Source organism: Lotus japonicus, chromosome 1, assembly GCF_012489685.1.
Source record: "Lotus japonicus ecotype B-129 chromosome 1, LjGifu_v1.2".
In the NCBI taxonomy this organism is placed as follows: Eukaryota; Viridiplantae; Streptophyta; class Magnoliopsida; order Fabales; family Fabaceae; genus Lotus; species Lotus japonicus.
Genome location: NC_080041.1, coordinates 42,836,347 through 42,860,867, shown reverse-complemented (window position 1 = coordinate 42,860,867; position 24,521 = coordinate 42,836,347). Strand labels below are relative to the sequence as shown.

Sequence of the window (24,521 nt, the reverse complement as noted above, 5' to 3'; positions counted from 1 at the left end):
AATAATATTTTCATGTCAACACTAATTGAAAATTATATTTATTATTATGTACATTTTTATATATTTTTTAAATAATTTTTAGAGTAAACACTTAAAAGCTGAGTACATATATTAAAGTATAATAATTTGATATTGAAAATATGTAATGCGAGGATTAGAGAATTAAATATTATACTTTTATGTGTTTAAGGAATTTCATTTTGAGCTACAATATTTTAATAAATATGACATCTATTTTTTACTGTTAGTCATATATGCCGAGCATCGCATGAGTATCACACTAGTCTCATTTTACAAAACATTGCTCAAGCATTTCCAGTAGCAAGGGAAGCTGGCTATAATTTGAACTTCAGAAACGAAGACTTGTGGATGCAGTTGATGCCCTATCAAATAGTCCAGCAAAAGATGAAAATATCATAGTTAGCACCTTATAAAATTGTACAAATTCCTGAAAGACAAAAAAACTAAAGTACTGACCATGCTTGCTGACATTTGACAGCTTCAAGGCGAACAGCTCTCTTTCTATCATCAAGACACTTTGATATTGCTCGTAGAACCTGATAAGACCAACATAAATAGTATGAATAACAAAAAGACATTTCACACCCATGTTCCCAAAAAATTAAAATTCGAAGAGAAAAAAAGATCATCAATAGGAAGACCAAAGATATTATTGTCAAAAAGCTAATAATAATCCTTCCAAGCTAAAAGGTTGACAAACCTGTGTTCTCATAGGATAGATGCGTACATGGGGCAGCACAGACAAGGCAACAAGACATTGAACAGCTGTCTCTCGAACAAGCTGCACAAGAAGAAATCCACCATCAACATCATTGCTGATTTTGATCAGTTTAGACAACAAAATGTCAACAAAGTGATGGTTTTTGGCAGAAATCTTGTGCATAGTATTGAATTAGTTAAGAACTATAGGTTGAAAGTTTTTCTGATGTAGCTTGTCTTTGAACTGAGACTTCTTTTGAACAATCAATGAAACATGACAGAAACAAGCGAAAGAAGAAGAAAGAAAACACTGATGTTATCCAAGTACCCCCCAGGTTATTCGAGAGAACCTGGACTCTCATATTCCCAACTACAAAATGGTCCCCAAAAGATGCCTAATGCTCTCTAACTTTCTCTTATTTATAATATTTCCTCTCACCCTCTAACTTATTCTCAAACTAACTAAAAACAACTAATCAAGTAAACAACCAACTAACTGTGGTTATCTATCAATACTCTTCCCTTGAACATTCACCTTGTTCTCAAGGTGAAGGGTTGAGATAGCTAGTCAAGATTGCAGACATTTGGACACCTATAGTGTAATAACACTGGTGACATGTGTATTCCTTTTCAAATGTGGCATATTTTTAGTTAGGGACTCTAGTGCATTTCAGTTCTATACACCGAGTGTATCTATCACCACAGAAAAAAAAAATTGGGAAAAGGTGTTTAGGCATCTTCTTCTGGCCCCCTAATGTGGTCCAGAACTGCAAACATATCTCAATCACTCAAACTGGCACGCATAACAGGCAATGCAGTCGCCTTAGGACAAAACTTGAGTCAGAAGATTTCAGCAGTAAATAACATGGAAGGAAAATTCTGATACCGTCTTATGAGGGTAGTCCACCAGTTTAATCAGACAATTGATGATAATATGTGCATTCTCAGTGACAGCTTCTTGCCCTGCATGCATGAACATAATTTATTTAAGACAGCATTCATGGCCGTTCTTTCTACTTGCCAAAGATTATAACATCATTGTCACCATCACTACAGAATTGTGACAAACATGGTAATACGATGTGAAAACAAAAGTTGAAGCTATATAAAAGTACCAAGCACATCAGCAAGGAACGAATCATCAGTATTTGGCTATTTGCAATACCAGATATTGCACCACAATCTAGCCACAGGTACGGTGGCTAATGATCAAGATCTTTGTGAAAATTCGTATTAATATTGAAATTGATCCTTCGAATGATCCAAATTCTTTCCCACAACGAAATCATTAAGAGAAACAAAAGGGAAATAAATCAAATCACTATAGGAGAACATGAAATTCGCACCGAGTTATTGACCCATATCTTGACCCTAGAAGTTCTGACAAGAAACATTAAGTTAAATACAACAACAATTGCAATTACCATTTTTCTCAGTCAATATCCCAGATAAGACTAGCAACAGACCATACAAGATATCTTTATCTTGGATATCATCTGTCAACATGGACAAGCAATTCAGCAGAACTGGTATGAGCTGCATAATTTGCAAGGAAACTTACATTAATAAAAGTAGTTGATCAAGAAATACTAGTGTGACAAATATATGTATTTGCTGATACTTTAAATTTCTCAAACTAACCTTTTTAGCTTCACTCACTATAACAATCTGCGGAGTATCAGAGATGATATGTGCATAGGCTCGATACAAGAAAGATCTGACATTGTAGAAAACAACAGTTTAGACATTTGTGGGCGTAAGGGAGATGGCACAGAGAAAAACTCCAAGTTGAACAATTTATTGGCATTTTGGCAATAATGCATTGTTTGTATGTATAGCGGGATCTGGGACACGAGTCCAGTTGAATAGGCATCAACATAATAAAAAATAAGCTACTCATAAATGCCACTGGGAGAAAAAATAGTTTCACCTCTAAGAGACAAAGGAAACAGTACATTTACCTGGAAAATGAAGAAAGAGATTTTGTGATCAATTGCTGAAAGATAGGCATAATTGAAGAGAAAAACCGCTGCTTATATAGAGGCCGTATTATGGCATGAAATTTTCTGTTCAAACAGTCATCAGAATCACTCACAAGAACATGAAAAGCATCAGCAGAACATTTCATTATCAAAGGATCCCATTTCTGCTCTTCAGTATTTTCAAGGGAATCTTTGGTCAAAGGCAAGGCACTCTTTGTTCCTGATATCAAGCACTCAATAAAAATCATAGTGATGTCTTTAATCTTTTCATGACCACGCAGAAGCAGACCTTTTCCAATCCATGAGAGCCCACAAATGGCATTGGTTTGAAGTAATCTATCATTTGCAATGCCCAGGCACAAATCAGTAAGAACCATTTCACTCCCATTATTTGTTCCATTACATCCCTGCAACACATCAGTACTAGAAACCCATATTTTTGTGCTGAATATAACATCCAGAGCTTCTTCCAAGGTAAGATCATTAAAGTTCTCTGCATCGTTGGCTTTTGAAATGAATTTGTTAATCATAGAACCCAAGGCCTGTGCAACTGGAACAACACCCTTGAGGAGGGCTATTATAAATAAACGCAGAACTCCTCTTATATTTGGAATATGTGTTTTGGGGGAAACTGCAATAGTTACTGATGCAAATAATGAAAGCATTCCTTCATCTCTAGGAGATATGTCATATTTTTCAGGAGTGAGGGGTGATCTTCCGACTTCATTGAACTGAAAGTTAGTGTGTGATGATATTATGCTGTAAGCTTTTTGAAGTATAATGTTTTGACTCTCCACAGAGCAACTGCCTACAGATATTTTCATAACTTTCATTATTGCATAAAGACGACCCTGAAGAACAAGCAGGAAAAATCACCATTACTACTTGGAACGTTGATTGCCTTGAATGTATAATAGACAAGATGGATTTTAACTATGTTAATAAAATAACTAACGAAGATTAACACATGGTCACAGTTATATCAAACCTTCTCAAATGGGGCACGCAAATCCACATAATTTCCTGCTTGGCTCCAAATGTCCGAAACAAATTGCACTACAAACTCTTCTGAACCTCCATTTTCATGAATCCTGCCCATATTCAATTCAAAATATCAGACACAGAAAAACTTGTCAGGTGCAAATCCTCCCTAATCCTGGAACATAGAGAATAGGGCTACATTGAGAACAACAGTTGATAAAAGGAAATAGCTAATAGAAAAAAAAATAGGCAATTTTCATATCTTAGTGAAGAAATTTCAAATAGTCACAGCAAAGTGAATATATTATATAAGTCCTGAAGAGCGGAATACCATGGAAGCAACTTGCAAGAATAGCATTCCAAAAGCTGAATAGCAATTTCAGAAGACCTTACATTTCTACATACCTAGATGAACAAAAGGCACAAAGTTACAATTATATCCAAAAAAGTAAACTCATTATTTATTATAAGGATAAAAAGCACACAAAAATGTGTAACAACTTTTAACTGACTCTAACAGCTCTGAACCTTAACGACTCTTAACAGATTTGAAGAGCAGTGTAACACCTAACCTCTCCTGACTGTTGCACGTGTGCTGGGCATAACTAACTATGCCAGCTCGCCTAACAATCTGAATTAAAAATCTAACAGTTTATTTACAAAATAACCAAGTAATTACCTAGTTCTATTCCTATACTCTAATATTAACCAACGGCAGAATAAACTCAAGAACTTTCTAAAAGTAAAATAACATATTACATGATGCCTTGAATACAGCACATAGAATATTTGAGTTATATATACATACAAACCTCGGATAGATTGGCAAATACAGCTCCTCCCAACCCTTGTAGAATTGTTAGCATATATTTCATGCCTGTCATGCCTATATCAGATAATGCTTCCACTTTGAGTGAAAAAGGCAGAGTAACATCATCCAACGACAGTAATTCCACCATTTTTTCTACAACTAAACGCCTGTAGCTCATAGCTTTCTCAGAATCATGAAACTTTTGAACAAACGAGCCAATATGAAATAATGCTTTCAACGCTGCTTCCCATAATACTGTTCTGTTTAAACCCTCCATGATAATTGACATGAATTTCCCCAAAATCTTCTCAAATATTGATATTGGTATTGGAAAAATATCTATCTGAAACATAGCCAATATCTGCAAACCTTTCACTGTACATCAGTAAGAAAAGAAAAAAAGGAATCAGCTATGCAAAGATATAATAAATTCACAAGGCAGCGGCTGTAAAGTGTAAATCTTTTATTGTCATGCATTTAACACAAACATAAATCTCCAGCGCTCAAGAAAGATTTGAATAAACTTGTTTTGAATTCTGACTAATCATTTAAACCTAATCAGATTACAGAAATGCAGCAGGACAGTTTTAGCTTAGCCGTTCGCTCTGGAACCAGCAAGCTGACATATACCAAAACTAAGTAATAAGAATTGGGCATCAAAATTAATTGATCAAAGTATGTGGTGACTATTTAGACAACTTATTCATTCTGACTGCTGTATAACAAAAGTAGTACTACACAGCAACTACGAATTATGTGAAATGATTAACTGGTAATTATTAATATGGTCAGGCAATGACAAATTATAAATCCCCATGGATAGAAACAAGTGAAATCTGCATTGCATAATAATCGGAGACACTACACAGTACACATGGTTCTCTCCAGCCAAAGGAAGAATGATTTATCTAAGCGTACTCTTTGAACAAGGAACACAAGGAAAGTAGAGCTGCATAAACTCAATCCACGGGGTGTAATTATGGTCAAATAACAAATATGCCATGAGTTCTTTACATGTGAAAGTAACTTCTGCTTCCCCTTGATCATACTCATCTCTTCTTCACTCCAAATAGGAGAAACATAGGATTATTTTGGTGTGTTTTCACATGATTCTTTCTCCAATACTTAACACATACTCTCTATCTACCAGACTTTTCCTTGACAAACCCATACGGTAATCCAAAATCCCCGCTAAGGTCAAGTGTTTTTGTAAAGAGATCCCTTGATCCAAAACAAAAAAAATCTTACATGTTGCAGAATCAAAGATGGAGACATACTAGCAACACTCTCTCTTCGATTGGTTAAATTACATGTAGAGCCCACTAAATTATATGGCCCCGACTTCCAATTTGGTGGGACCTACATGGATTTTAACCAATCAAAGAGAGTGTTAGAATGAGTGTCAAAGAGAGTGTTGCTAGCACTCTCCTTGAAGTCAAAGATATTACCTCTACCTTCGAATGTGGACCCCCACTTAATTTTGTAAAGTAAAGTAGCTACTTTTTTATGGAATAACCTGTTAGGGGTTCTTGGAGAACACGGGGTTAGTCCTTTCACCTTGGAGTATTCTCTCATGATAAATTGCGCTTTTTGACTTCTGAGAGAAAAAGAAGGGTTTCTTTTTTGGTGAATGGCAAATAAAGGGTTTAATTTTATGTCTGTCTACAATTTTTACAATTATTTGGTTGGAGAGAAATGTCTGTTATTAAAAATGGTCTCTTTGACCAAAATTTGTTTTTATATGATTTGTCTTTATGGCTTCTCTTTGGTCCTCAACTCAAGGTCATTTTGAGGGTGTTTTTATTACTAATATGCAGATTGAAAAGCTGCACTGCGCATTAGCCACTAGCCTTGTTGTTTTGTTCTCTGTTCTCTGAGACACAAGCTATCTTCCCCAACAACTTGCCTTCTTCCCCTTCTTACTAAAAAGGTTTTCATCGTTTATCAAAATAAACAAACACACCCCAAAATATGTCTAAGTACCATTGAACAAAACATGATTGAAATTCTGGAAAAGAAACAAAGACTGAGTATTTAGATAAAAATGTTAATACCCAAATAGAAAAAGACCAATCACCTCCAATGTATATATCTGGACCAAGAGGGCATCTATCAGCCCTTACTGCCAAGACTGAACCAAAGGCATTAAATAATGGAGCTGAAAAACTATGAAGTATCACGCAACATGTCTCAGACTTGGAATTATACTGCAGTGCTGGTACCTCAGACACAATTAACTCATTGCATCCAGAAAGCAGTTCGATGCAGAGATAAAGGAAGCCAAGCTTAACTTTCTGTGAGGGAATACTATCAACATTCAGCGAGCTATCAATATTACTAACAGAAAATCCAGAATTGTCCATCATTTGGGAAAAAAGACTTTGAAACACGGCATTGCAGGAAGTAATGGAAGTCTTTGCAGTAATATAGAGAATACGACCAATAGCATGTAGTTTTTTCTTTTCTTGCTCAGGAATAGCATCGTATACATCATAAGAGGCAATGGTGTTGAAAATCATGTTGACATCCTGATCATCAATTATCAAGCTAACTAACAAACTGCTATTTTGCACAATAAGCTGCTGAAGAAGAGACATAGCTTCTATTGCAATATCACTCTTTGGGAAGCCAATACCACCGGCAGGTGCTTGAGTAAAAGAGAAATCTGGCTCCCCCAAATAAGTATATAGGGTGTCTTTTAATGAAGACCAAATAGCCTTAGCATATTTTGATATTCTCTCAGCTCCATACTTAGACGAGCACTCTCTAAGATATTTTAAGGAATCAATCTGAATGCATAGCAAAACAACAGAAAGAAAACTAAATGGTTAAGTTCAACAAAAAGTATAAATGTGATTTTTCAGATATTTAACATTAAAGATAGAAGGATATTCTATTAATAATTTAATACCAACCTTTGCTGAATGTAGTGAAGAAGAAAGTTTCTCAAGAAGCAGAGGAATGACAAATGGTTCAAAAAGAGGTGTAGAAGAGAATGCAGACTGCATGAAAGAAGATTAATTAGCTAATATCATGAAACAAAACTGAAAACATATCCTCGCCAGATATTACAAGCATAATATACAATACTGTATCCAATATCAATTGCATTTGAGAAATATCATAGACGCTCCTTCATTAATGGATGAGAAATTAACAATAAGCCCAGATATCATTAAATGAAGCAAGATGATAGAGCCCGGAAAATGAATAGAGTGTACTCCTCTTGGCAGGGTACTCCCATGAAAAAATAAGGGACCCACAGGTGTGGGGTGCTCGTCCTAGAGCAAAGTACTCCACCGACTCAAATTCAAGTACTCTTTGAAAGAAATTTGTGTACTTTTCTCAATCATCAAGCTCCATTACAGAATGGACTTGAAGAGTACTTACAAAAGATAATAAAATCCAAAATAAACAAAAATTATAGAAAAATCCTAATTAGATACATAATGTTAATAAAAACTAAAATTTCTAAATATAATACCCTATCAAATGATACATCTTATCTAATTAAACTTCCTACAAAAAAGGAAAGATATCACTATCCTAAAAATATAATAAATATCCTAAATAGAACATAAATTAACATAATTATCATCAAATTTATAAATAAAAATAATACAAAAATCTTAAATCCATTTTAATTTGTCATAAAAAATTACAACTAAAAGAAAATAACCATAAGCTCTGAATGAAAGTTCCACATACCATCAGAGCCCTTGACAGGTCATCTCTTTGAATATGAATATCCCCACTGTTTGGCTGGTAAAAAACACATATTACAAATAAGTACCACTACGTGATAATTGATATTTACAGAGAAAGTTTCATAAAACAGGTCTACGTACAGTCGTACATTCATAGCAACCAAATTCTTAAGTGTTTGAAACATACATGTTGAACTGATGTATAGCAATCAGTATGAATAAATGGGAAAGTAAGGTTTTGAAAAATATATCTGTTCAATAGAGAAAGACATATCAAAGATTAATCTTACATGTGTAAAGTGAATGGGAAAGTAAGCTTCTAAAATAGCAAAAATATCTGTAGCAAAGCTTCCAAGTAGACCAGATGGTTCAGGATATAATTGTGCCAAAGACTCAACAATATGAAAAGCAAGCATTAAGCATTCCGGATCCTTTTCAGTATCAATGGCTTCACAAATTCCATAAATAAGGTCCTCCCCCTACAAGAGAGTCAAGAAGCAATGAATTAGAAGATTGTAACAAAATATGAACCAATCAGTGTAACCGAGAGAGGTATCAGCAGCAGATTTGAATGATAAATTATCTTTTATAATAATGAGCAAAAACTGGTTTACATAGATGACAGAATAATGCATCTTTAGGACTACATAAAGTTGTATATTGGCCATTATTTTCTCATTCATTTCAGTTGGATATCTTATTCTCTGCTCTTGTAGTTTACTATCCATAATAACATTTGTTTGTAATTAAAAAGCATTAAATTAGAGTAAATTCCAATTCTATACCCCAATTTATGCAAGAGAAGAAAGATATACTCTAATTTCTAAGAAATAACATATATCATAAAACATAACTCGTGAAATTCGTTATCTATTTTGCTTTGTTAATTACTATAGAGAAGTCTAGGGAAGCTAGAACTACCAGGGGAGCAACCGCATCAGAGTAGAGTTCTAGCAGGCAATGAAGCAGTTCAAAACATAGCTGCAGTATTGAAACAAAGAAAGTATAGGTGAGATGTTAGCAAATATAGCTTACATTCAGTAAAAAAAGGGCAGTATTACGAAAGACCTCAATAAAAGTATTATTAACCATAAAGGAACAACCGTCAGATTGATCAGTTAAGAATTACTTATAATTGTTCTTTTCCAGAAATTTTCTTTCACCCAAAGAAATGCCTTTTCATATTTGGGATAATTGTACTTCAAATTTGAATCCTCTGAAGTGAAGGGGTACATTTTAGGTGATAAAGTGCAAAGATAACCATTGATTAAAAAAACAACAGTTAAGATTGTAATAAAACACATGCACATATACAACGAACTATTACGTTGTTAAACTTTCAGCCCTTGACCTTTCAATCAATGGTTATAAATCTGCACTTTACCCTCTAAAATGCACCTCTCACCTTAGAGAATTCAAATCCTTTTCTACTTTATACAGCGGAAGCATAAATTTGTTGGCTTTCGGAACAATTTACCTTCCTGTCATACTGCCCTAAAGATTGAACTTGCAAGTATTGCAAAATAGATTGAGCAATGGCTTTGGCATCACTATCAACAACACTTTTTCTCCTTAACAGTGCCAAGCAACCCACAAGTGCACCTCGTACTGCTCTCCAATCTGCCTGATTATAAATAATATTTTATAACTTATGTTATTAGAAAATATCTTGACAAAACTATATATCACCAATTGCACATCCATAGCACTTCCATAAAGTGAATATGCAAAATGATGTTGTTCAACAAGCAATGCTTAAGGCCCAAGCATAAGAATTTCATATGATATTAAAACTCGAGATAATTAAAAAACTAACAGGCTTGATGTAATGCATAGTAGTCAATCCCGGATAGCGGCGCGTAGCGGCCGGCCCCAAAAGTGGGATAGCGTGATAGCGCATAGCGGGATGGCCGCTATTCTGAATTTTTTTATGTAATTTTATATCATTAATAGTTTAATACTATATACATATAAATAGCAAACAATGTCAAATATTGCCTAAAATTCATAACATTCATAATAGAAATAAAAATCATGAGTCTTGAACAATAACACACAACTAATAACTTCTCAAAAGCAAGGTAAAGAAGTCGAATTTGCAAATCTGAATGAAGAATGAAGCTTAATTCTATCAATTTTGACCTATAATGGCCCTGAGAAGTCCTAACATGCCCATAAAAAGGTTCCCCAACAATTTAAAACGAAGGGGCTTGAGTCATTTTCTCCTTCGTTCATATAGCGCCGCTATTTCCCGCTATTGGCCGCGATCTGCCGCTATTTTGGCCGCTATTCGCGCCGCTACGACCGCTATTGTGAAGTTGGCCGCTATTTCATCTCAATAGCGGCAGGGAGCCGCTCCGCTCCGCTACGCCGCTATAGCGCCGCTATTTGCCGCTATTGACTACTATGATGTAATGAATTGGATATTCTATGTTCTCACAAATCAATAAATGAAACAAAGAAATACAATTAGATTCAGGATTAGTATCACAAGTTCACAACACACAGTCTCATACGTTGTGTTTGGAAAAAAGAATCTAAGTAATTATAAAGCTTATAAACATAGCATCTGATAAATAAAATATAAAATCATCCATGTATATTCACCAAATAGTTAAACTTTTGGGATATTTGGTTCTTGACATGGTACCAAAGCTACAGACCAAGTGACTTAGAGTTGGATTTTAGTCACTCCCACTATTCTAAATAAAAGGCTGAATTTCAGCTCAATATTTGTGGGTATGTGCATTGTTCATATTTCAATCCCAGGGGCTCTTGTATGAGGGGGTTTGTGAGAAATATAATATAAAAATTGTTCATGTGTTTTCACCCAATAGATTAAGCTTTGGGATAACCGGTGCTTGATAGCATCAAATATATCCATTTCCACAATGACATCAACACAATTCAAGCAAGCTTTGGACTATGAGTGCAGACCCCATGACATTAAAATAAAGATGGAAAGGAATGGTACGAATAGGGAATAAGAAAGCCATAGACAGAAGCAGACTAGAATAAACACTTAAAAAGTTCCCCAACCAAGAACTCTGAAAAGTAAGTCATGTAGCAGGAGAAATATTTCTACTGACCAGTCTTTCATTGAAGAACCCAGCCAAGCTATGTATAGTTGAACTACCAAGAGGTTTCGATGCAATACGAGTAAGCACCTCTGCTAGAAGAAGAATTCCTGAAGAAGTTTTTCCAACAGGCATTTAGACATTCAGGCATTCACTAATCATGCTTTTAAAATTCACATCCAATCATAAAAATGCCTGTAAATGGTATCTATATGCATGTGTAGAGAATGTATGTAAGCCTGTTTGTAGACATGCACGCATAGTATATCTAAAATCTTTTATTTGGCAGAATTTTAGCAAACAAATTAAGCTAGAGTTCAATCGAAAAGACTGTTGTTATATGCAATAAATGCCTTCAAAATGAACAAAGAAAACACACCTCTTGAGCGAACAACGTGATCTGATGTGGTCAAATACATTTCCATCTCTCTAACCTAAAATTTGAAACAGCAAAAACATGACAAGTCAAGCAATGTTACGAATTAAGCAACAACGCATGAAAAGAGAACAGAGAAAGTGAAGTGAAACGTACCAGTGCTTCAAGAGTTAAAGCATTGGTATTTACCAGATACCCAATTGCGTCTAAGCTAGAAGCCTGCAGTGAATAAGCATATGATTAGCAAAGTAAAGCAAAGCGAATAGAGAATCATGGGTAACAGAAGAAGTAATTGTTGTGTTGTTCAAACATCAAGTGATTCGGAAATTGAAGTGTTCATAAAGGAAGGAATAGAGTGAGGGAATGAACCTGGTGAGTGGGAGTAGAAGAAGATGCGACGTAGGCCTCAATGTGGCGAGTCAATTGAGTCGTTTCCGCCATCGTCGACGAATGAATGAAGACCCAACTGAGGGTTTTAGACTTAACAATTGCACGAGAAGCAGAGTGAAGTATTTAGGGTTTAAGAAGAAGAAAAATGTTTTCCCTTTTTGAAGGTAAGAACCAACTGATTTTTTTAAAATAAGATTTTAGTCCCTTTTATAATGAGATTATTTTCTATGCACCGACGGTGTAAATAAGTGTCACATCATCATTCGATCACATCCCTCAATTTTGTTATCTCATAATTAAATTTGAATTTAATAATATCTAAAATGGAAAATGGAAGGTTGTGATTGAATAATAGTGTAAAGCTTTTTACACCGTCAGTGTATAGAAATTAATCTCTTTTATAATATAATATGCTTAATATGAAAATGATCTATTCCTATACCAAAGTTTTGAAGTTCGTTCTTATTGTTATAGAAACTACTTGGTTTTGGTCTTTACTAGGGTGGTCATGTGACCTTACTCATGTAGATTCTTAAAATTGGAAACGGCGATCATCCTGATTCCGAAGCAGAAGAGTATGATGTTCAAATTCCGCCAGATATGTTCTTCCCAATAAGTCCTGACCCATCAATAGAATTGATTAAATATACATATCCTGATCTTACACACAAAATGAAAGATCCACAATTCTTTCAAGATCGAGCAATATTGGCCCCTACACTAGAGGTTGCGATCTGATGAAGATTCTCAAATCCGAGATGAGTGGTTTACCACCGAATTTTTTAACGACACTAAAAGTTCAGGAATCTTAAACCGCAAACTATTATTGAAAGTTGAGACTTCAATCATGCTTTTGAGAAATATAGACCAAGCAACAGGGTTATGCAATGGAACCATGTCAATTGTGGATGAACTTGGTGAACGTTTATTGGTGCAACTGTTATCACCGGAACAAATGCTAATGACAAAGTGCACATTTCAAGAATGAACTTGGTTCCTTCTGATTCCAAATGTCCAATTAAATTCAGAAGAAGTCAGTTTCCAATTGCAGTATGCTTTGCGATGACCATAAACAAAAGCTAAGGACAAACACTATCTCAGGTTGGACTCTTCGTTCTGAGGCTCGTCTTCACTCATGGTCAGTTATATGTAGCTCTCTCTAGAGAACGCTCAAGAAAGAGTCTTAAACTTTGTATACTGGATGAGTCGGACAAACAACAGACCAGTATTGTAAATGTTGTTCCTTTATTGTCTTGCATTTTGTTAAAAACAACCTGATGTCGAAGCAGATGTCGTGACATCTGATTCTGTGAAGCCAGGACATCCATCCACTGGCTGGCGTGCAAAGTGGGTCCCTTTGTAATCTATTTAAAGATTTGTTTTACTGTTACTTGAGGTTCAAGTAACTGGTTGAAGGGAGTTGTTTGCGGGTTTTTTATTGTTGGAATAAATCTATGATTGAGGATTTGTTTCTATTTTTTACTTTGTTGTTACGCAAATCATATCTTGGAAGATTGCGTTTGAATTGGTGTGGATCAATCATGTTCTTCAGCCTAGCTAACCCTAGTGTCGCCTCTGCTGAAGTATAAAAAGAACAAAAACCTAAAATGTAACACCCCATTTTTCGATTAGTAGAATATTTATTAATTTATTTTAATTATTATTATGTTATATATTGATTTGAATAAATAGGTGATTTTACTATATAATAAGGTGATTATGAGATCTTATTATATAATAAGGTGATTAAGTGATTTTATTAGATAATTAAGTGAGTAGTTGTGAGTGGGGCCCATTATAAGACTATTTTAGGGTTAGGAGTGAAATAGAAAGAGAGAAATCAGAATTTGAGAATTGAAGGAGTTAGCAGAGCAGAAGAATTGAAGCATGAAAGAGAGAAGGGGAGAAAAGAGAAGAAAACGTAGAATTTGATCTTCAAGAGGTAAGGGTTTGGATTCATGTTCTATGAATTAGTATGATAGTGGGTAATTATAGGAAGCATGAGTTAGGAAACCTAGGATGCAGAAATTCCCAAATTGAAATAGTAAGGGTTTGATTTTAAGATGAATTTTGGGGGTAGAAGATAGGCGCGCATGATGCGCGGGTTGCGCGCGAGAAATTTACGAGCTCTTGAACCCTATTTCGAGCTGTGTTAATGACCAAATTTGAAGAAGTAGTCTTCATAAAAGTTGTATCCCTTTCTGTTATAAAACTTTTGCCGCTGGTTTCACGTCATTCCGATGTCTGTAGCTCGAGTTATATGCGTTTTAGTGAGGATAGGTTAAGCTGTCTCGTTTCTCACGAACTGTTGTTAGTGTTAGATTTTTCCTGAATGTTTTACTTCGAATTTAGACTTGAAAATTTACAGGGATTTACAAAACGTGTATAGGGAACCATGATAAAAATATTGAATTTTTGTGAGTGTATTTGAGGTATTTAAAAATTCGCCTAGGTTGCTGTACAGTTTATAACCGTTTTGAATAAAATGAGTCATTTTAGGTGCAAATGTTGTTTTTGAAAAAATATTTGATGCGCGCGCGTGGTGATGCACAAGACGCGGTGGCGTGCGGCCATGGCAAGGGTTGCGCGCGAGGGAGGTGGCGCATGTAGGTAGTGGTGCGCGCGGTAGTGCGCGCATGAGGGGGATGGTGCAGGAGATGGCGAGTTTTTGGGGAAAATTAGGAAGAATCCAGTTTTTGTATAATAGTTGCAAAACCTGTTATATATGAATTATATTTAATTTACTTCTGTTTAATAGTTCATTACACAATGTTATTTCTGAATTGATGTTATGTGTTAAGTTGTTAAGTTACTGTGATTGCAAGTTGTGTGATTGATAACATGTAAGTGTGTGTTTTGTGAAATTGGAGATGATTTGAATTGTTGAGCTGGTGATGAATATGCTAAAATAATTAAGACTTGGAGATGGTCTGAATATGCATATGTTAGTTGAGTTTTGCACACTGCATAGTTGTCAAGAGGCAATGTTTGCTAGTTCTCGTGGAGGCTAGTGACTTGTCCAAAAACTGGAGTGGTTTTGAAGCTGAACCGCTCCATGATTTGGACCGGATGAGACACCATTATTAGGCTGGACAGACCATTTCAGGGGACACATCCGGGTCGTCTCAAGGATGGGCCGCGTGGACATAGCATTGACACCGAGCCGGTATTGTTACTCCAAGAGGCACATCCATCCAAAAATACCGTAGGGCAACACGAGCATGATGCTTTGACCAGACCAAAGACTCACTCAACCGCGAATGACGACATAGTCAATGCTACAGTCAGGTCCCCCTCAATTACGGATGACTCACAACCTCAATTACGGATGACTCACAATCACAATACGGACGACTCGCAATCACAACACGGATGACTCGCAATCACATCATGACCGACGGGAAAATCAAGAAGTCCACCCTGATCAGTGCGATCCGACCGTTTTAGTCAATGGATTGTGCACTAGGAATGAGAGCTAGGGTTGGAGACTCACCTACTATAAAAGGGGGTCTTCTGTATGTATCAAAGACATCTTATTTTTCACTCGTGCAATACAAACACACTTAGTCATTTTCATTGGTCTACTGACTGAAAGTTCATTCGTGAACATTGGCGCCCACCGTGGGGCCTCGGTAAAACTCTTCCCGAGTCCTTAAGGAGTACTTGTCTTACTACCAACGTTGAAGGAGAATGGTAGACACCAGATCCACCACCACCGGCTCTAATGGCCCGACTCCCCCAACTCCACAAATGGAGGAGGCCATGATTGCCCTGATGGCCCAGATGCAGCAGCAGAACCAGACGATGCAAGCCCAGATCGCCGGATTGGAAGAGCTCCGCCTACATAACCAAGCGTTGCAGGCACAAGTTGCAGATCTAACCAGGGATCGGAGGCAACCGATTCTTCAAGCCGAGCCGGTCATCGAATTTCAGCCGTTCTCAGAAGCCCTCGCGGCAGTCATGATACCAGAAAACTTAAGGACTTTAGCCCTCGACTCTTATGATGGGACTACTGATCCCCGTGAACATCTGTCCGTTTTCAATACCAAAATGTTGATCAATGGCGCAACCGAACCGCTAAAATGTAAGATGTTCCCAGGGACCCTAAAAATGGCGGCGCTGACATGGTTTTCAAGCCTTCCGGACGAGTCAATCGTTACCTTCAGCGACTTCTCACAGCGCTTCTTGTCTCAATTTTTCGCGAAGCAAGCCAACCAAGTTACCTCTACAAGCTTGTTCAACATCCGGCAGAAAACAGGTGAGACATTGAAGGACTACCTATTTAGGTTCACTAATGTTTTCATGCAGGCTAGAAACAAAGATCCGACAATTTGTGTTGAGGCGTTTGAAAATGGTTTGTCTGCAGGTCCTTTCAATGGGGACCTATCCATTTGTCACGCACAGTCGTTGGATGAAATTCGCATACAGGCAGCTCCGTTCATCATCCAAGAGGAGAACAACCGTCTGAAAGCATCCCGAGACGAGGAGGAAAGAGCTCGCCACCCTGTCACCCACACCGAGCGGGCGGATCCGCCCACCGAGCGAGGGAACCTTCGCTAAGATGCCCAGGGTCGAGGCCAGACTAGTCCGGGCCGAAACATCAACGCTGTGAGAAGCAATGTCTGGATAAGACGGAAGGACTAAGCGTCCACTCCGTTGAAGGCTCCTCGTTGCCAAATGCGGAAGGAGGAGCTCCAGTCGTGACACCGACAGTCGTGCTAACCTACGCAAGCAGGTTGTGCTATATCCCGCTCTTGAATGCCAACAACTTGTAGGTCTACTACAGAAAGTGCTCTAGACTTTAAAACGCCCTAATCTTTTGTTGTTTCAGTTTTTCTGTATTTGACGTTTGTTTCTTGTTGAATGAAGTAGAGAATGTTCTTTTTTCTCCCACTATCGGGGAAAGTTTTTTCTTATGAGGCCCATATTATAAAAAATCTCAAATGCAGAAGGACTAGCCTTGCCACTTGGTTCAAAATCAAGTGATCTCCATCTCCGCTGACTCCGGTTGGTCGTTGAGCCATGCCACCTGGTTCAAAACCATGTGAGCTTCATATCTACGTTGACTTCGGTCAAACGTCGAGCTTGCCACTTGGTTCAAAATCAAGTGAGCTTCATCTCCGCTGACTCCGGTCGGTCGTTGAGCCATGCCACTTGGTTCAAAACCAAGTGAGCTCCATCTCTGCTGACTCTGGTCAGGCGTCGAGCCTTGCCGCTGAGATTCAATCCAAGCGAGCTCTATCTTTCTGCTGACACCGATCAGCCATGGCGTCTTGCCACTTGGTTTCATCCCAAGTGAGCTCAATCTCTCCTTCGACTCTGGTCGGATGTCGAGGCCTGCCGCTTGCTCCCTACCCAAGCAAGCTCTATCCTCTCATTGACTTCGGTCATGTTACTTTAGGAGACTCATCCTACTACAACTATTCAAGAGTCAACTCAGTAGTAGGGGATCCTTCCGCAATCACGCATGGAGCTAGCCTTTTATTATTTTTCTAAGTGTTGATAAATTATGAAAGAGTGAACGGTGAGACAGCCGTAAAACACAGGGAAGAGTGAGTTGTGAGACAACCGACTATGAAGGCCAATTCCATGCGAGAGACATCCGTTTGAATGTGGACAATTTTGTCTAAGGCTTTTGTGTCTTTTCCAGCCACAAGCCTTGGGGGGCTGTGGACCGCTCCATGATTTGGACCGGATGAGACACCATTATTAGGTTGGATAGACCATTTCAGGGGACACATCCGGGTCGTCCCAAGGATGGGTCACGCGGACATAGCATTGACACCGAGCCGGTATTATTATTCCAAGAGGCCCATCCATCCAAAAATATCGTAGGGCAACACGGGCATGATGCTTTGACCAGACCAAAGACTCACTCAACCGCGAATGACGACATAGTCAATGCTACAGTCAGGTCCCCCTCAATTACGGATGACTCACAATTACAATACAGACGACTCGCAATCACAACACGGATGACTCACAATCACAATACGAACGACTCGCAATCACAACACGGATGACTCGCCATCACATCATGACCGACGGGAAAATCAAGAAGTCCACCCTGATCAGTGCGATCCGACCGTTTTAGTCAATGGATTGTGTAATAGGAATAAGAGCTAGGGTGGAGACTCACCTACTATAAAATGGGGTCTTCTGTATGTATCAAAGGCATCTTATTTTTCACTCGTGCAATACAAACACACTTAGTCATTTTCATTGGTCTACTGACTGAAAGTTCATTCGTGAACAGAAGCCTAGAGCGAGGGCTTTATTGGTGGTTATCTGTCTGGAGTGGACGCGGTGATACCGCTAAGGATAACAACTTTGGTACCAAAGGCATTTGCACGGGTCTCACTTGAGTCATATGTGTTAGAGAGTTGTTGATGCTAATTAATGATAATTGTGATATTTTTTGAGATTTGATGTTGTGGTAATTGGAGACAATAATATTTGCTTACTTGATGCTATGAATTATGGAGCATTGACATAACTGTGAGATTGATTGATTATATTAAATTACATAATTTATTATTTGTTAGTGGAGTGTGAAGAATTTATGTGGAACATAGATAAGTTTTTACATTATTTATTATTATGCTTATCCATATGATGTGAGTTCTCACCCTTCTGTTGGAATGATGTTCTATGCGACATCGCTCAAGTACTGAGGATAGTGAAGCTTCTCGCGAGGGTTAGTTGGAGGAGCTAGTCTTTCATTTATGGTTTAGTTAGGGGAGTCATGCTCTGTTATGTAACACGGGGGAAACGCCTAGTTTGTACCTTGATGTTAAGAGTTATTTTGTGATCTCTCTTTATTTATTCTTGGATTATGTTTAACTTTGGAGTTGAAAAATAAATCTGCTGTGCTATGCATATGATGTTATGACACTAAAGTTTGGAATTTATATAATTATTATGAGCATGACAGGTGTTTTGATTTATGTTTATGTTGAATAAATGTGACACTCTCTGTGTTATGCATTTTACTGTGATTTATGCTATAATATTTACGCGGAGTTTAGAGGGTGTTACATAAAACGTGAAGACACCGAATCTAAGATTGAAGATCAAGTGTTTTAGGATTGTGAGTTGTACTTTGTTCTTGTTAATTGTGAACTGGTCTTGCTCTCTGATTCTATAAGGCAAGGCTGTGTTCTGTGTTGAGTTTGGTTGTTCAAACGTTCTTGCTATTTGTTGTCACCAATCACTGCGGCAGTGATTGAGAGAAAGTGAGAGTGGCTCTCATACTTAGGTTGAGATACTAAGTAGAAATACACTGGGTAGATTAGGAAAAGAACAATGAACTTGTTGTGTTCATGAGTGTCTGTAGTTCCTGAATCTTGAGATAGTGGATTTCCTTTCTTTGGGCGAAGCCCTCTAGACGTAGGTGAAAGTTTTTCACTGAACTGGGTTACCAATTATTATGTCTTGTTTCTTTTGTGTTTGAGTTTATACTGCTGTTAAGTAATCTGTTGTTCGAATCGATTGTCCCGAAATCGCATAGGACATTCGTCCTAAGGGAACTAGAATTTCAGTAAATGTAGTGTTTAAGGAAGTTTTCAAAAATGTTTGATGTATACAACACAATTTCGTCTATTTATTCCATTTTTTTCTTCATATATTATTACACGATTGACTTATTTATAATTTAAAAATTACATATATATGAAAATTAGATATTAATAAAAAAAATCAACATAAAATTATGTGCAGTGCACGAGTTATCGCACTAGTTTATCCAAAAAGCTTATGTCCCAAATCTGCCATGTATCAACTCTCGATTGGGCCTAGCTTTAAGTACAAAATCCAGTGCTTCGCGGGTCACAGTTTTGTGATAGACCCCTGGCATGGTTAAGCCACGTGGCCAGGACAGAAACAACAACTGTTTGATCTCCTGCGCGTGCATGGTATCTCTGTAGACCATCAACACCGTATGAACTCCCTTTCCCTGATTTTTCCTGGAAATTAACATTAAATAAAATAAGATAAAAATCCAAAATTAACAACCTAAATCTTCACCAAATCTATAATTCAATAAGTATTAATCCGAAAATTAAATAAAAAACACCTAAAAGTAATTAAAACTAAGAAAATAAAAACAAATTAAAAGACCCACAAAAATACCCTTATATCTCCGGGTCAACATACCCCTATACTCAACGACCGCTTGTCCTCAAGCGTAAACCCAAGTAGCTTGTCCACAAGCACATAACTAATCACCCCTAATTTAGATGCCAAATTTTCAATCCAAAAACATAGAGTTCATCATTGTAGTTCATGCAAGTGCTTTGATAAGAAAGTGAATAAACTTTAGTAAGTGAGAATTACAAGCAGGGAAACAAAGTCAAGAGTCCATACACAAATAAACTCACACATCTCAGCTCATGAACATACAAGTACAGTGCATCAAAGTTGGCTATCTTTCAACTCAAAATCAAATAAAACAGCAAAGCAATTAGGAGAGACCTCCTAATGATCAGATTCTCGCACATATAGTGCCATTCATGGAGCTACTTGGGACTCTACGTCAGCTGGAGAAAACAAAGTCATCTTGAGGAATCATTTGACATTTGAAGCAAAGGTCTGGTCGCATTTCATGCTTGACACTGTTATACCCTCATCGCATAAGACGAGTCTCAGGTTAAATGAGTCAATGTTCTTGTATTGCATCCGGAATAAGTGTCCAATTGATGTGGCCAATATTATTTTTGACAAGATTTATGAAGTGGCCAATGCTAATACTAAGCCACAATTTTCGTTTCCCAATTTAATCACACAATTGGTGCGGTCTCACAAGGTAAATTTTTCTATAAGTTAGAGTGTGAAGCCGGCAGTGAATACTGATGGCAAAGAGATCACAAAGCTGATGAAGAAAGCTAGAGAGCATCATGAGGAGTTCTACAGAAAGCAGAAGGAGGAGGAGAAGCGTGATCAGCAGCGACAAGCAAATCCTAGTACCCAACAGAGCTTGCCTCCTCATTCAGACATCCTTACGTTGTATGGTGTTTTTGGGGCCATGCTCCGCCGTATCGATGTGGTCCACACCAACCAGGCATTGCAATGAGAGCGAGAAGGGAGACTTGATGCAAAGTTTGTGCGTGGTTGGCCTTTTGGTGATCTTGAGCAGAGAGTTCTGAAGTTGAGTGAGGATTCTGATGTTCAGAGGAGCGGAGCGGCTGGAGAGGAGAATGATGATGATGAACCTTAGAGCTCAGATTGAGGGAGTTCTTTCCCTTATCTTTATACTGTTTTATTTTTGTTTAGTAATTTTAGTTTTCTTGGTTTTGAACGTGACAAAGATCATATAGATATAGAATTCATATAGATATAGAATAAATTGATGGATCTGATAGATTTGGGGGTGGAATTTGTTTGGTGTTTGATGGATCTGCACTGGCGTTTTCGTTTCTGGGTGGATTTGATGTTTGGCGTTTGATGTTTGGGGTTCCGATTGTAGGTGGGGGTTGGGGTGGGGGTGGAGGTTTCGGTTGCAGGTGGTGGTGGTGGTGGGGTTGGGGTTGGGCCTTGGGGTTCTGGTTCCCCAATTCCTATTTCAAATCAACAACATCAACTACCCATGAGTAGGAAGCAACCGTGGGGAAAACATCATAGTTTACATGAAGATGAAGAACGACAAGATGAGTTACATGAAGATGAATAACACTTTAATTTTTGGGTTTTAAAGTTTAAGGGTTGATGATGGAAAAAGATAATGAGGATGAAGACTTGCGGATTTTGTGTTTGGGAAATGGACCCTTGGCGAATTTAGGGATTTTGTGTTTGTTTCTGGAAATGATGAATTGAAAGATGAAGGTGAGATTGAAAATGAAGATGAATGTGAGATTGTTGATGATTTTGTTTTTTTGGTAAAGAATTGAAGATAAATGAATTTTTTATTCTAATTTTACAATACAAATTTAATTTGAATTGATAAAACCCGTCTTTCTATAATTTTTATTTTTCAGAATAATATGAGTTGTAATTTTTTTTAAATTTTAATTTTTTTTTAATCCATGTCACTTTAGTAAGCACAATCAACATGCCATTTAAGCACTCGCCGGAGCTCCGAACTCCGGCGAGGATCCGCTCCAAAAAAATTTCAAAGACAAGGACTATTTACAATAATTTTTCCGGCGAGGGACTTAGATCAGACGACGACACAAAGACAGGGACTAATATGATGATTAACCCAAATATTATCTATTAAAAAAAAGCGATGCAAATCTTTCTGTTTTAAATTGAGTTTGAATCATTAAAGATTTTATTTTTAAAAACATGGTGCAGATTTATTCTGTTTTTAAGATATATTTTCAAAGATTAGTTTTTTTTATCTGGCGCGATCGCACCAAACTTCAAGGCGAACAACATGAATTCCGTGCTACAAATTCCAGAAGCAGAATTTTCAACTCTTAAATTCACATTTTTTTTAGAAAGCTAACCGTACGAATAAGGAAATAAAAGCAGAAAAATCATTAAAACGAAGAAAACAAAACAAAAATTAAATTAAAACTAAAACTACCACTTGCGTTGTCTTCCAAGAAGCGCAATTTTATAGTCTTTGCTAGAATTTCCTCCGTGATAATTACGGAGGGGGCAAATTCAAGGAAGTTTTTCCCCGAATAATTTCTCCACCATGCAGTTTCAACCTTTGTCCATTAACAGTAAAATACTCCTTAGACTTTGGTTCTTCAACTTCAACAGTACCATGGGGAAAGACTTTCTTAACAGTAAAATGTCCTGATCATTTGGACCATAGTTTCCGAAGGAATAATCTCAACCTAGAGTTATAGAGCAAAACTTGCTGCCTTGGGACAAACTCTCTTTGGACAATTTTCCTATCATGACATCTCTTTGTTCGCTCTTTGTAAATACTAGTACTTTGGTAAGGGGACATGCCAAAAAAGTTTTAAAGGCAATACAGTAAGCCCATAAAGTATCATCTAATTTCTTGGACCAATCTTTCCTATACGTACCTACCACTTTTTCTAAAATACGCTTCAACTTTTTATTAGATATCACTACCTGTCCACTGGTCTGGGGATGATAGGGGGTAGCTACCTTATGATTAACTTCATATTTCTCTAAAAGAGAACCAAAGGCTATATTGAAAAAATGCGTACCACCATCACTAATAATCGCCCTAGGAACTCCGAACCTTGTAAAAATATTCTTCGTTAAGAATACGATCACCACTTTAGCGTCATTTGTTGAGAGAGCTGACGCTTCAACCCATTTTGAAACATAATCAACAACTACTAAAATATAATGCCATCCATATGAAGGTGGGAACGGTCCCATGAAATCAACGCCCAATACGTTAAAAATCTCGTCTTCTAAAATATTATTTAAGGGCATCTCATTCTTCCTAACTATGTTACCAGTTCGTTGACAAAATGAGTGACTATCCTAAAATAGTGAAGGCCAGTAAAAACCGCTTTGTATGACTTTCGCAGCCATCCTTTCAGCATTAAAATGACCTCCATAATCAGAACCATGATAGTGGCACAATATGTTTCCTACTTCTTCATCAGGCACAAACTTCCTAATCATACCATATGAACAACGTCTGTATAAAAAGGGTTCATCCCATGTATATAATTTCACATCATGCAAAAATTTCTTCTTTTGTTGACAATTCATCTCTTGGGGTAACACACTAAATAATTAGCAAAATTCGAATACCATGGCAAAGTAGAAGAAAGGGAAAATAGTTTCTCATATTGGAACTCCTCAGAAATAAGAGTTATGGAAGATTCTTCGCCTTCAATTCTGGATAGATGGTCAGCAACTTCGTTGTCCTTCCCCTTCTTGTCTTTGATCTCCAGATCAAACTCTTGAAGAAGCAAGATCCACCTGATGAACATGGGCTTGGAATCCTGATGCTTCAAAGCAGAGTGGTCAGTATGCACAATAACCCCGGATCCTCCCACATCTGATCTAAACTTCTCACAGGAAAAAACCACAGCTAGTAATTCTTTCTCAGTAGTTGCATAGTTTCTCTACGCTTCATTTAACACCTTACTAGCATAATAAATCGCATGCAACACTTTTTCTCTCTTTTGACACAACACAACTCCTACATCTATATCACTAGCATGACACATTATTTTAAAAGGTAAAGACCTATAAGGTGCAACTATCACATGAGCAGTCACAAGTCTTTGTTTAACCAAATTAAAAGCACTAACACAATGCTCATCAAATATGAATGGAGCATCTTTCTCAAGTAAATTTTTCATGGGTTCAGCAATTTTTGAAAAATCTTTAATGAAACGTCTATAGAAACCTGCATGACCTAGATAACTTCTAACACCTTTCACATTAGAAGGGGAGAGAGTTTATCAATTACTTTAACTTTTTCTTTATTCACTTCTATCCCCTTTTCAGAGACATGATGACCAAGAACAATTCAATCTCTAACCATAAAATGACATTTTTCCCAGTTCAAAACTAAATTTGTCTCTTGGCATC

The 24,521-nt window shown here is 37.2% G+C and overlaps 1 protein-coding gene across 2 annotated transcripts; it reads right to left on the bottom strand.

Moving 5' to 3' along the window:
* Positions 1–154: 154 nt before the first annotated feature.
* Positions 155–12,206, bottom strand: LOC130724286 (MMS19 nucleotide excision repair protein homolog). 2 transcript variants are annotated; one of them, XM_057575820.1, is made up of 20 exons: positions 12,024–12,206; positions 11,811–11,873; positions 11,658–11,712; positions 11,291–11,388; positions 9,679–9,825; positions 9,123–9,182; positions 8,492–8,680; positions 8,203–8,256; positions 7,410–7,496; positions 6,572–7,283; positions 4,496–4,869; positions 4,015–4,088; positions 3,691–3,793; positions 2,682–3,553; positions 2,362–2,437; positions 2,145–2,256; positions 1,607–1,683; positions 722–802; positions 478–557; positions 155–383 (listed from the first exon to the last, which is right to left on the bottom strand). In XM_057575820.1, exons 1-20 carry the CDS (start codon positions 12,093–12,095, stop codon positions 350–352), a joined length of 3,420 nt encoding a protein of 1,139 aa, XP_057431803.1. In that variant the 5' UTR covers positions 12,096–12,206; the 3' UTR covers positions 155–349. The 2 variants fall into 2 exon arrangements, with proteins under 2 accessions (XP_057431803.1, XP_057432306.1); XM_057576323.1 differs by lacking the exons at positions 11,658–11,712; positions 11,811–11,873; positions 12,024–12,206 and having other exon boundaries at positions 9,679–9,821.
* Between the last annotated feature and the right edge of the window lie 12,315 nt (positions 12,207–24,521).

What these genes read in the sequence shown, in the direction of transcription:
- LOC130724286 (XM_057575820.1), bottom strand. Translation starts at nt 12,095, where the DNA reads ATGGCGGAAACGACTCAATTGACTCGCCACATTGAGGCCTACGTCGCA. An exon ending in CTTTAACTCTTGAAGCACTG is followed by an intron (nt 11,713 to 11,810) that starts GTACGTTTCACT and finishes TTCAAATTTTAG; the next exon opens with GTTAGAGAGATGGAAATGTA. An exon ending in CTTCACTACATTCAGCAAAG is followed by an intron (nt 7,284 to 7,409) that starts GTTGGTATTAAA and finishes CTATGCATTCAG; the next exon opens with ATTGATTCCTTAAAATATCT.